The following is a 13,683-nucleotide window of genomic DNA, read 5'->3' as shown; positions in this document are numbered from 1 at the left end:
GTTGCATCTTCAAAATCAGATGCTGGGAATGTATTTTCCTCTCACCCAGATCAAGGGAATAGCCAACATAAAGCTGCTGCAGACAGTGTTTTCAAGCAGACAAAGACTGCACTTTTATCTTGAGCAATTACTATATTTGGATAGAAAAAAATAGCTATTTTGGAAGCTTCTTAAGAAACACACAGAGAGGCAGAGAGCCACCACTTTCTAGGATATGCATTTAAAATAGCAGGGGTTTGTGCTGAGTGAGTGAAGACATTGCTAAGGTCAGGACATACCTGAAGAAGGGAAATAAACTTTTGTAAACAGAATAAGACCACTGGACCAGATATTTGCTTCTGGCAGCAAATCTCATAGGCAATAACAAGACTCCCCCTAAGCCCAGGGAGATTATCTTTTTGTTTAGACGCCTGCAAAAGACTTGAGGATTTTTGAGTTAAACTCAGCTGAGTATAGGATTCACTTACAGTATGTGCATTAATATACCGATAATTTCTTATTTAATCAAACTGTTGTATGTGGGGGCTTTGTCCCTCTAAGCCTTTGTGTAAGGCTGCTCCAGCTCTTAGACCAAGACATCTTTTATTTGTGTTTATAGCCATTGGGACCTGCCTGTCCTTCTGCTACTGCTGTCCTTTGCAGCAGCTTTTTCCCTGTGTGCCCAGCCCCCTTTGCAGGCAGCAGCAAACATCACAAACCCTCTGCCCTCCTGTTGCTAAGCTGACTGGGGCAGGTTCTCCCAGCCTTGCTCTGTCCTTCAGGGTACTCAGGCATACTAACAGGGGCCCAGGGGGAGCTACTCCTCCTGCCAGTTAATCCTTCTCATGCTCCTCCTCTGAGTAATGATGTGCCCATGGGAAGGGTCATTTGCCCATTCCAGATTTTCTGTATATTCACCATGTATCTGTGCAAATCACTCAGTGTCTCTGTGATTTACCTCTGCAAAGTGCTTTGGGACCAAAAGATAAAAGCTTTAGGATATTTATTTCTTATTGCAGCATTAACATCCTATCTGCAGCTGTTGCCTAATTGTCCTGGAGGTTTCCTGTGGGCTTCTAGAAAAACAAATCTGAGACAGGAAACAAAGTTATTTAAAATAATTAGAAGAGGAATATGGATGCCTCTTGCATTCATTTGAAGCATTTGAGGACCCCCTTAATATTTCCGTCCTACGTCTTCTCTCTTCCAAGTTTTTCCTTCATTAAACCCTCTGTTACACACTCATAATCCCATTAATTCCCCAAGAGACATCTTCTGACATCAGTCCACCCGCCACAGCTTCAGATAGCCATAACTTTGCACAGCAGTTCTTCCTATTTCCATCCATGTTCCCCAGCTCTTTTTGAGCCCTTTGTGTGGGATCTGGAGCCCTGTGGTTAGGGTGGTCTGATGCCTGAAAGGCTCATAAATGTGTTCTTGATTTGGAAGTGAGTCCCAAAGCCCAGTCTCCATCCCGCACCCACGGGTCTAAATGGAAAACAGCTGTTTCTTAGATACAGTAGAGATGGAAAAGAAGAGCATGGTGGAAAAGAGGAGCAGAGCCAAGGTCTTGTGTGCTGCCAAGCTGAAGTGCTGCAGTCAGTAGCAGATGGAACAGGAACACTTGTATCCTATAAGTGTAGTTTTTTCAGTTAATTAAATATGAGAATTTGTAGGGCTAGTAGAGCTGTAGTTCCTTCAGAAAAATACCTGGAAATACTCTGGAAATGGAAAGTCATAATTACACCTGACTTATACTTCTAGGCAAACAAGTTATAGTCTGATGCAGCCAGATGATCTGGCTGTAGTCTAACACTCTTTAGAGACTTTGGGGTCTTAATGACTGTGCTAAACATTTAAGTGTTTTGCAGACTCCCTTGATGTCTATCTGAGCTTGTGTCTCTGTTACCTGAGTGGTATCTTGTATGCTTTCCTCTATCAGCTCATTAGGCAGAGAAATCATCAGCTGAAAAATTCCTATTCCTTAACACTACATTGGAGAAATCCTTTCCTTTTTAAACTTTTTTAATAATGGGGCTTTTTGGGTTAGTGGTTTGTTGTTTTTTTTTTTTTTTTTTTTTTGGAAAGAAAAAGCATTTGTATGGAGCAAAGCTCTGCACATAGATCAGATTCAGAGAGGCTTTTTTTGCTCTGCAGGTAGGGTGCCAAATCATCGCTAATGTTATGAAGGGAAGGAGAGGTGCCTGTCACATGCAGCTCTGACCCACACAGGATCTAATTTTGTGCTGCCTTTACAGGTTCACTGCCTGTATTCATTTTGTCATTCCCTTGCATTCCCAATTTGTACATAAATGAGCAGCATGGTGTGGTAAGGACCAGCAGAGCTGCCATTCACCTGCAAGGTTATGTACAGTTCTTTCTCGGGTTTTGTTGGAATGCCTTTCACAATTCCTCATAACTTCTCATCCCCTTCGTACTTTGATTGTAAGACTAGAAAGTGAGTCTTTTGTCAGACACTTCTGTGTCTTCTATTCCCTGAATACAAATCTTTAGGGCCTTGCAGCCTCTTCTATTTTTTGCTCCCAGGTTTTGATTCAGAGAGGATCTTGGTTGAATGCAGTTTTTGGGCTCCCAGTGACCTGTATAATTATGTTTTTCTAATGAGTGCGGATGCTGCACCTGGGATGGTTGCTGTGCCCTCCTCTGAGGAGGAGTAAGGACTGCCAGCCCTGAGGAACAGCAGTGCCTGGAAGTAGATCAGGTTTGCTTTGGGGAGTTAGGTTGAGTGCTTTTGGTTTTCAACTAAGGTGGAAACCAATATTGGATCTCAGAGTGGTGGGGTACCTAGGAAAAAAAGAGTAAAAGGAGGCATTTAGACCTACAGGGATACTTTGGCATTTGCTTATATAATTTAAAAGGTCTTTTTTTCATGTCAAAGTCACACAGATCTGCAGAGGAACTTGCTTGCATCCCTGGTGCCCCCTGAAGCTGGCGAGTATCATGAACTGTGCTGTACCCAGCTGTACCCACCAAAGGACTTCTGTGACCACCAGGCTGCCTTTTTGCATGCCGTCCTGCCATCATTCCTTTGTTCAGTATAAACTAAGAAAAACCTCCTGGTGTTCAGGAGCTGGTGTTTTGACTGCTGCCCTGGCACAACTCTGAAAACATGCCGGATGGGAGAGCAGACAGTAAATTCCCAGAGCTTCATCTCTGTCTGGAGAAAGTCACTTCACTTGACAGCACAGTGGACAAAGCTGCTTTGAAAGCACTGCTAGCCTTTTTCTTCTTTTCTTTTTAGTTTTCTTTTTTCTTTTTTTCAAGATACCCAGGTCAGCTGTGAAATGCCATCCCCAGCATGCAGAACAATGGCAAAAAATGATGGGGGTCTTAAACTTCTTCCCCAACCTGCTGTTCCTGCACGTTGCAGAATAAAAAAAATAGGAAAACAACTGCTGAGGAGGCTCCCGAGTGACCCCTTGTGTCACATTGAGACTGTCCTTGTTCCCACAATAGCTGCACCAGCCACTGAACTGTGTCATCACATCAAGTTCACAGAAATAAGGCATTTTCATGTTGTCTCTGCCTCTCAAAACCCTGCAGAGTGGGTGTGGCACATACATACATGTGCAGATCCATATTTTATATCTGTAACATGTCCAAGTTGATAAGTCAGTAAAATAAACAACTTGATCTCTATTTTTATATATAAATATACACACAAACCCATTGATTGTTCATTTTCCTGCCCCCCGCCCCCATCCCCCTTCACTATGCAAGGGAATGTAAATATGCTGTTCAAAATTCAGATATTCTCATTTGGCTTCCCAGATGTTTGAAGTTCAATAGATTTCTTTTTTGTTGTTGTTGTTTTTTCATAATTTCCTCTGCTTCATCTTGTGAAGTGCTAAACCATTATTTCTTTGTGCCTGCACATTGAGATTCGTCTGTAGGCTCTAAACTGCCTCAAAAGTGCTTCAATTTTGCATGAGCACTAAGCTGGGGACTGGGACGCATTACCCACTGCTGAAGGCCCAGATCATTAAAAAGTGCATGTAAATCCTCTGAACCAGAAATGAAAAGTGCACAGATCTTCTTTGTGAAGTCTCAGCTGCTGCTTTAAGTAAAACATGAACCATTGGCATGGTTTTTTTTCCTGGCCCTTGAAAAAAACTAAACCAACACCTTTTCTCAGCTGCATGTTCCTCAATCAAAAGAAGGGAAGATTGGGCTATGACCCAAGAGCTGGAGCTGCTCAGAGCTCATACTCCTGCTTTTCTCTGTGGACAGCCTGTGTTCTTTCCACCCCCTGTAAGCAGCACCAGCCAGGCAAGGAATTGTTTGGGGATTGCCACCTGGGGTTTCTTAGTGTCAGGATAACTTTTGGGTCACGATGCTTCAATTCACAATTGTTTCTGTTCTTAGACGTCAGCCTCTGTGAGTTCAGAAATTATGATGCTTATTGTTAAATGTAAATATATATTTTTAGGGAGGTTTTCTTTGGAGTCTTGCTACACTGGAGCTTAATGCTTTTGTTCCAGGAAAAAGGAAAAAATGTGGCAACTGTAGGCATGGATTGTTGTATGTGGAAGAGAGCAATGAATTTCGAAGCAATTTGTACATATTTGCAAAAACTGCTGTCAACCAGAAAATAGCCTTCATTAAAAAACAAAGGGGGAGGAGTTTTTCTTTTATCTCTGAATGGTTTGTAGGCTGAGAACGAGCAATCCAATGCTGTTCCAAGGTATGAAACAGCAGTAGTTCAAGGGTGATGTAAAGCAATCAGCTGCTGAGACTGGCCAGGGGAGGAGATAGCAGAGGGGCTATTTCACCTTACAAGGGGACAAACCCACCATGCTGACAGGGACCAGGGCATGTGGTTTGTTTTCCACCAGCATCCAAGAACTCTGTTTTGAAATCTCTCCTGCATCTTACACAACTTGGTCCTTCAGTTGTTAATGGGAAAAGAACAAAACCACCTTGTTTTCACTGAAAGAAAAAAAAAACCTAAACAGAATACATGTTCTTTAATTCAAATTCAATGTAAAATTCCTCTCAAGACAGCCTTTTGTAATTTTTGTGTAAGTCAGTCAGTTAAAAAATATTAGGGGAGCTGGGATTTTAGCTTAACTCAATACCACTAGGTGGTAATTACATAGCATAAGTAGGGGATGCAAGCCAGTGCAAACCTGACATGGATTTTAGAGCAATCTTGACTTTATTACACTGCTGCCTTCACCTGTGTTAATTTGAGTTCAGAATGTATCTGTTTCCTAAAGAGAAAGTTATGAAGAGACCAAAAATAGCTGGAAGCTTTTAATTTAAATATTTAAGCTAATATTTGTGGAAAATTGTTTGTGATCTTAACACAGTTATTTCATATTGCCAGCCAGCCTCAATTTATGTTAAAGCAGTGTATTGAGACAATACAGGTGTAGGCAGTCACAATGTGAAGGATTACTGGGTGTAAAAGCTGTTTACTCTTTTAAACTATCTCTGGATATCTATCTGTCTATCTGTCTTTTGTTAAGATTACAGGTACTCTATATAGAAAATAAGCTATAGGCAAAGTGTGCCATTCTGCAATCATCTCAGTCCCATTATGGTGCACAGAATACATTTTTCTCAGCAAGAACTTTAATATTTGAAGCTGTTCTTCTTGTGCATAGCCTATTTATTCATTTTTAAACATCAAAATCTATAGCTTAAGTACTCTGATATATTCTAGTGGAATAACTCTCTGGCTGTGAGGAATCCATCTCTGCAAGAGGGTAAATAAATTTAAATTCCTGCATAGCACTGATTTTTATTTTTTTTTACCTTTGTGAAAAATTTACTTCACCAAGTAAAGCAAACAGACACAGGTTGTTGATAGCACCTGTGATGAACAATTAAATAAATTGGATGGGTCATTCCAGGCTATCCATGAGCAAAAAGATCATAATTCTTGACTTTGGTCACTTATATTTTACCACTAAAGGTAAAAGGACAAAAAGACTGCATAAAAAGAAACCAACCTGCTTCCCTTTTATTAAATCTGTTTACAGTCATACCACCTTGACTTATGGTCTTGGCCACTCTCATGCGGCAAAACTATGCTACTGTTTTTAGTGAGGTTTTTTTGTTAGGCTTCGTTAGGCTTCGTTAGGCTTTGTTAGGCTTTCCTAAGTCAGATGAGGAATATGGGGAACATAATTTGAGTCTGTAGCAGCATGGGTGTTTCATGGGTGTGTGGAGGAAGGCACCTACCCCATAGCTGGTCTGCTGCTGGCACCACAAAGCCTCTTTACATCAATCAGAAACTGTCCTTGCCCTCCGTGTCCCCTCCAAGCAGTGGGAAGGGACATTTGGGGTCTCACCCATTTGGGGGAACCTGGGCCTGTCTAAGCAGGGAGAGAACCAACAGCACAAAATATCAAGTTTGTGAGGACCGTCTGAGAACTGACTTTCCAAAATTGAATGTATAAAGGGTTGCAAGTTACCTTTGTGAAAATGGGCTGTATTTCCATACTTATTGGCAGTGGCTGCGATATACCTGCCATCTATATGCAGGTATTACTGCAATGTCTTTTTCCAGACCAGTAGGTCATAAAGTTCCATCTCCTTGAGAAGTGTGTTCTTTGGCGTATGTGATTACTAATTAATGAAATACCTTTTGGGCAAATGAAAGCACAAAAGCACAGAAACTCCTGGAACTACTTACAGAGAAAATAAACAAAGTATCCATGCAGGTTCTTAGAGTTTTTGTAAGTGCAATTTAGCCTTGAGACTAAATAGTTCCTGTTTACTGTTCTGCCAGAGGGTTTGAACACATACCAGTGTAGCACTTTCACCAAAATTGTTCTATCAGAGTCCTGAGGAGGATTTTCACAGGTCTTGGGTATTAATATCAAATGCTGAACATTTATGGCAGCCAAAATATATCAAAACAGTCTCTTGGCAGAATGATGCCTAGTGAGGTGTAGATATTAACTCCGTGACCCAGACTGACTCCAGGCTGAATAATTACATTTGATTAACTGATAATACTTTTCTGTTTTCTGATGGTTCTGGTGATCATTTATTGTCTTGTGCAGTCTTACATGGTCATAGAACCTTGAGACATTTTTGTTTCCCTAGAAAGAAATGCATCTGATCAGCAAATCTGTTTCTTTTAAAATCATTGGGAAATTTGCCAATTACTTCAGTGGATGCAATATGGAACCCATGAGTTATAACTGCAGTTATCAATAATCTGCCATAATATCTACAATTGCATTGCATTTGCATGCATTAAAAAAGATAACATTTGTGCCTCTAAAGACCAGATAATCTACCTCACAGTTTCTATAGCCAACTAAGTTAAGCACTTGGGGACCAAGTGTATGGAGTGTGTCTTTGCTTTATTGTGTTTCTAGGATACAGTTATAATAAAAGACCATGCATATAAGGCATGATTCCCTCTTCACACTTCCTTTTGCTCCATGAGGGACATTAACTTAGATTTTGATATACACTATGAGCTAGTGCCTCTCCCTGTGCTTATTAGCAGTAGGCAGACTGAGAAAGATTCCTTCCACCCTCTGCCTTTCTCTGCCCATTAATCCCTCATAGCCTCCAAATACAGAAATAAGTAAAGTTCTGGTTCCTTCCTACCCCTTTTTAGAGAACAAGTTGTATTAGTCCCAGAAATACATTTATTTTATTGAAAAAGCTGTGCTAGTAAGTAGGCAAAAAAATTGTGACATATAGACAACTTCTTAATTCACTGGACTGGGACGTAATTGCAGAACAGTTATGAAAAATGTCAGGAGCCTTCTTCATTGCTATCCTCCACCCTGAACTGGACAGAAAACTACTAGGACAAAAGAATATCTTAGACTGGTTGTCAGCTGGTGACTGAGCCACACCCAGCCACACTCCCATGGTGAGCGATAGGGCTGAGGATCCAGCAGGTAGAAGTGAGGGAACTCATGGGCTGAGATAAAGGCAGTTCAATAGGTAAACCAGAAACTGTGCAAGCAAAGCAAAGCATTTATTCAACACCTGGTAGGCAGGCAGCTGTTCCCCCAAAAGCATGGCTCCATCACAGGTGACTCTGCAGGACAAATACCACCACTCTGAACATCTTCCTTATTCTTCTCTCAGCTTTGTATGCTGAGCATGTCAGGGAATCCCTTCGGTCAGCTCTTTGTGGGTTTATAAAAGGAACTTGTCAAGCATTCTAGCTGCCCACATTGCTGTTATTTCCCTTCAACTCTGTCTGTTATGACATTGCTTGAGATAGGACTATCCTGATTTCTTGTGGGTTATTCCACCATCTAAGCGATTATTATGTTGCTCTGGAAATGTGCAGCTTACTCAAGTGTTCAAAAAAAACCCCACATTTATGTTGTGTATCTTCACCTGCTATATAGCTTAGCTGTATAAAGAACTAGACTGAAAAATTCAATATATTTCTAAAGAAGAAGATAAGGTAGAGGATTTACCCTTCTGTGAGAAGATGACATTTTTTTACTTGGCACAGTGACAAAGGCCAGTACCAGGTAGGTATATGATGCATAAATTATTGCTTATCTCTTTTTCTGTCTTGTCATAAGTGTATTTGGGCAAAACACAGGGACTGTTTTTATAAAGCAACTTCTAATTTTGCTCTCAGAGTTTGTGCACTAACTTATAATCAAGCAATTTGGTAAACAGTTGCCTGTTTATCAAGAGTGCAGCATGCCACATTGTCTGGAAATATTGAGACATGGGTTTTTCAGCTTTTTTTCTCCTTTTTCCTTTTTTTTTCTTTTTCATTCCTCTAGCTAATGTTCTTTAGTATAGAAGCAGGAGCAGGTCCAACAGAGATAAGATGAAGATCTCTGTTTGAAGTCATCATGCAAGGGTTTTCCTGCACTTGGTGCCCATGGGAGATGGATAAGCAATACACTCCTGAATGAAAGCAGACAGAGTATGCCAGTTCCTCTGTGAAATCTAATGTACAGCAGTGTGTCAGCTGGTAACAAGGCAGCTGCTAGCTGAAATATCTCAGCAAATTGAAGTGTTTGCAATATGGCCTAGAAAGGGATTTTCTGTTTGGGGTGATGTTGGAGGCTGCTAGCAGAAGGAATGAGATTGTGAGTTGATACAACAAGGGAAACACATCTCCTTGTGCTCACCCCAGGGTCTGAGGGTGAGTGTGTTTCAGCTGGTGAGGGTTTTCTCCTAAATCAGAGTTGCTGTTTGTGCAATAAGGCACCAGTGGGTTGTGCTGGGAAGCAGTGGTGGAATCAAATCTCCGAGTTCTGGCCATGGGTCCTTATGTCCCAGATAATCTTGTAGCACCACCAATTGGTTTTGTACATTTGAATGCTAGGAACCACAGTTTACCTTAGAGATCAAGACACAATGATGTTTTTTGCTTGTAAGCAGAAAGAGGTAGAATTTATTTGCTATGGAAAGAAGGTGTGCATCTCTTTGGTCATGGCACAGCTGTTGATGCTACTCAAAGACCAAATTACTCTGAATAACCTGAAACCTGTCAGTACTTCTCAGCCATCCCAAAAGGTATTACCAGGAGTAGCTTGTTATTTTGAATTAGAAAGCATCTCAGGGGGTCTGAGATGAAAAGTTCTGCTGGTGCATTCATAAGGAATAGCTATTTGAAGTATAGTTTTGTATCTTCCACAGACAATCAGAAAACAGCATTTGTGTCCTTAATGCTAAAGCTATTTCATAATCATTATTAAACAGCCTGGTCATTATGAGCATGCTTGTTTTGGCCCTTGGGTAACAAAGTTCACTGCTCCATCAAGCTCTGTCATAATCAGCATTATTATAAAAACATAATATTGTAACCTTCAAAAGCTCCCTGGGCTAGTGCAGTAAAAACTGAGGGAATGAGCTGAATCTTTAGGCTAGCAGCAGTTGCACTGGGAAAAAAATAACATCTTTTATGGATGTAAGGTACGTGCTCCTCCCCACCCTCTTCATGCTCTTCTCACCAGGACAAAAGCTATCCCTCAGACCCCTCTTGGAGCCAAATTAGCTCATCAAAGCAAAATAAGTTTATAACACAGTATTCACTGCATATCAAATTCCCATGCACTGCTTTGATTTCCATTCTTTGGAGTGCTGTTACCATATTTTGAGTATTTCATTTCAAAGAGAAGAGCTATTAAGTATTTCCCCCAAAGAAGCTGATTATTCAATGGCTAAAGATGTCAAGGATAATGAAATAAAAAGGGAGCTGGGCTGTGATAGTCTCTAGCAGGAAAATACATCTCATTAGAAAGCATTCCCACCAGAGGAGTCTGTGGTGTTACATGCCTTAATTCCTTTTGCTGCTAGGTTGTTGCCCAAGTTTGGGATGCAGGCAGCATGCAGCCGCAGTGGCAGCGCACAACTGTGTGCAAACAGTAATTAATCACTGGCTCCCTGAATGGAGCCTCTGTGAGGCTGGAGGCAAATCAAAGGGCTGGCCTGCTTTCCAGCGCTTGAGGAACACGCCATGCTGTACAACTGGGAACATTCACCTTATGAATATCCCCTTGTAAGCCCTGTGGCAGGAGGCTGAGGGGAGCACAGGCTCGAGTCTGTGCTCAGCAGAAGGACCTGCCCTTTGGTGTTTGGTGATGGGGACAAACTGTGCATGCTCTGATCCAAGGATAATTCAGTTCAGTTTCCTGGCAATTCCAGAAAGAAAAAGAAAATCAATCTCACTACACAAAGATTTGTATGTGAATTTATACTTTCAAGGCTGTTTGCAAGTGTGCATCTTTGAAATGACAGTGGTGTTCTCTACAGGCAGATTTGCATTCAAAATTTGTCAATACTTTGGCATCATCAGCAAACAGCAAATATGCTGGGAAAAGGTGTAAACACTCTCTCCCACCCCCACCCAGTAATTAGGAGCCTTTAGACCAGGGAGAGCATTTTGAAGCAGAGAAGGGAGTCAGTGTGAAACACAGGATTGTCATTAGAGGATCCACACATTTTGCAGTGATGCTGACAGTGGTGTCTGAGACACCACAAAATTTCCTTGCACTTAGAAGATGCAAGAAGGCTTCCCCAGAGAGAGCACTGTGTGGGAAATGTGGGCAAATCTCGGTCTGCTTGGGAGGATGGCAAGTGGGTCATTGTCCTCATGGGTGCAACTGTGGGTTTGGGGGAGGGGTGTGCTGAGATGGGTTATGGAGGGCAGGGCCAGAGAGACTGCCAGGCACTGAATTGTGTTTCACTGTGTTATAAAATCCCTTTAAAAATATCCCAATATCTGCAGCATATGTGACAGTGCCCTAATAAGGCACTGCTTGCATTAAGTATAAGGCAATAAGCTTGCAGTAATCATACTGCAGCACATGTGCTCCTCATTGTGAAGTATCAGGACATTTTCTGCCATCCTAAAATCTATTTTCCTGGCAGCTCAGTGTCACAGTGAACAGGACTTCTCCCTGTGCTGTGTCTGTCTAGGAAAAAGAAATGAAGTACAAAAGGGCTAAGGAGTTCATATAAATTGAATGATTATGTGGTTTTATGATATATCAAAATAAAACTGGTCTGGAATGTCCCTTGATGTAAATTGTCCTAGAGATGTGGTACAATTTATGTTAGCTGAGGTGGTGTTCCTCCAATTTGTCTAAAATACATGCTGTATGTGATGAAAGTCAAAATCTCAGCAATTAGTTTTTCACTCACCCACATCTCTCATTATGCAGATAAAGTGGGAGTTCCTTTCCCTTCACATCCTTATGTCAGTGTGTGTTGCTGAGATATTTGTAGAGAGCTGTAAGGTCTCCCAGCAGTTTTGCAAGCAGATTTCTGCAACTACACTCATTTTCTGTCCATCCGTAAGGCCAGCACTGACCGGTGTTCCTTGCCCCCTGACAGGTCTGATTGTGCGGGAGGTGAGCATCGAGATCTCACGGCAGCAGGTGGAGGAGCTCTTCGGGCCCGAGGATTACTGGTGCCAGTGCGTGGCCTGGAGCTCGGCGGGCACCACCAAGAGCCGCAAAGCCTACGTGCGCATCGCCTGTGAGTGCTGGGCCGGGCAGCAGGGTGGTGGGGCTTGCCTGAGGACAAGTGCAGCCTCTGCCATTCCAGGGAGACATTTCGTTTCCAACCACTCTGTATTTTGTGCAGTTGTTGATGCATACTGAAACTGAGGCCTTCAGAAATATTCACAACTGAGGCCTTCAGAAATATTCACAAGAGTTTTGGTTTATTCTCTTCTTAGGAGCTAAACCTCGTTCTCCTATGTGTGGCATCAAAACTGGTATTTATTGAGTACAGCAGTTTTATGTCCCCATAAAAGTGCCTGAAGCTAATGAGTAGGAACTCTAACAAGGCAAGCTATGGAAAGAGGTGATAGCTGTTTTTTTCTCAGAACCACAGAATGGTTGAGTCTGGGAGGCACCTTTGGAGGTGATCTGATCCAGCCATTGACTCAAGCAAGGACAAATAGAGCCAATTACCCATGACCATCTCCAAATGCCTTTTGAATATCTCCACTAAAGAGACCCCACCACCTCTCAGGGCACCCTGTGCTGCTGCTCTGTCACCCTTACAATGAGAAAGTGTTGCCTGATGTTCAGAGTGAACTTTCTGTGTTTCATCTTCTTTCCATTGCCTCTGGTCCCATCACTGGGCTGCACTGTAAAGAGCCTGACTCTGTCTTTGTTGCACTCTCCCATCTGGTGGATGGGATCCCTCTGAGCCTTCTCCTCAGTCCCAGGATGAACAGTCCCAGCTCTCCTGGCTTTTTCTTGTAGGAGAGCTGCTGCTGTCATCTTTGTGGCCCTTTGCTGGACTGCTTCCATTATGTTCATATGTCTCTTGTACTGGGGAGCCCGGAACTGGTCCCAGCACTCCAGATGTGACCTCACAAGGGCTGAATTAGGGGACAGGGACAGCTCCCTCACCTGTTGTCAATGCTTTTTCTCTGACACAGCTTAGGACATCATTAGCCATATTTGCTAACATTTGTTACATTTCTCACTTAATGTCAGCTTGCTGCCCACCAGAACACCCAGGCTCCTTTCTGTAAAGCTGAAAATATGTATCGCTGCAGTCAGATAATAGAGCTGCTGTTCCTTAGCAATGAAAAAAGTGTGTGTTTAGCATATCATGTGATCAGATTGGTAATATGAGTTTGAAAGTGGTCATCTGAACCCTAGTATTTCATCATTGTTATTCATGGCTACTAGCCTCAGTATTTATTTGAAGCCATTCCCAGATTAGACCCCAAGAACACAGGGCAACCAGTTCCCTGAAAACAGATCTTCATTTGACTGTACAAATATTTAATGTTCATTAATTTTCAAAGAGCTGCTTTTCTTTGTAATAGAGTAGTCACACTGGGGACTCCCATTTCTCTTTCACATGATGAAATACTGTTCTGTATAATAGGAACAAAATATATCATCTAGAATTGCCTTTCTTCCACTGCTTTCACTCAGCAAAAACACATTTTGTGAGAAAAGGTCATTGGAAGCTGGATTTGCAGCATACTTATATTCCCTGCACTGTGCCTAACAATTTATAATAGGATAAGAGAATTCTTCCAGCCAAATAAACCTTTTCACAGACATATTTAGAGGAAGGACTCTCTGTCATTATAACTCTCCATTAAGGGCTTGATTCTTCTTCTGTTCTTGAGAAACTACTTCTTGGTTAAATCCTCAAAGAGGAGGTACCTTCTATATAAACATCCAGATACAAATCTCAGAGGTGCTATTTAAATACCCACTTTTGAATGCTTTTAGTCCAAGTAAAATAGGA

The 13,683-nt window shown here is 41.8% G+C and overlaps 1 protein-coding gene across 2 annotated transcripts in view; it reads left to right on the top strand.

The window, feature by feature from the left end:
- UNC5C (unc-5 netrin receptor C) overlaps positions 1–13,683 on the top strand; it is a 243,902-nt gene that overhangs the window by 161,674 nt on the left and 68,545 nt on the right. For both annotated transcript variants that reach the window (XM_026791990.2, XM_005484617.4), the window contains exon 3: positions 11,794–11,937. In XM_026791990.2, coding sequence (XP_026647791.2) covers positions 11,794–11,937 — 144 coding nt within the window. The remainder of the gene's footprint in view (positions 1–11,793; positions 11,938–13,683) is intronic.

Source organism: Zonotrichia albicollis, chromosome 5 (genome assembly GCF_047830755.1).
Source record: "Zonotrichia albicollis isolate bZonAlb1 chromosome 5, bZonAlb1.hap1, whole genome shotgun sequence".
Taxonomy (NCBI): domain Eukaryota; kingdom Metazoa; phylum Chordata; class Aves; order Passeriformes; family Passerellidae; genus Zonotrichia; species Zonotrichia albicollis.
This window is presented reverse-complemented; position numbering and strand designations above follow the sequence as displayed.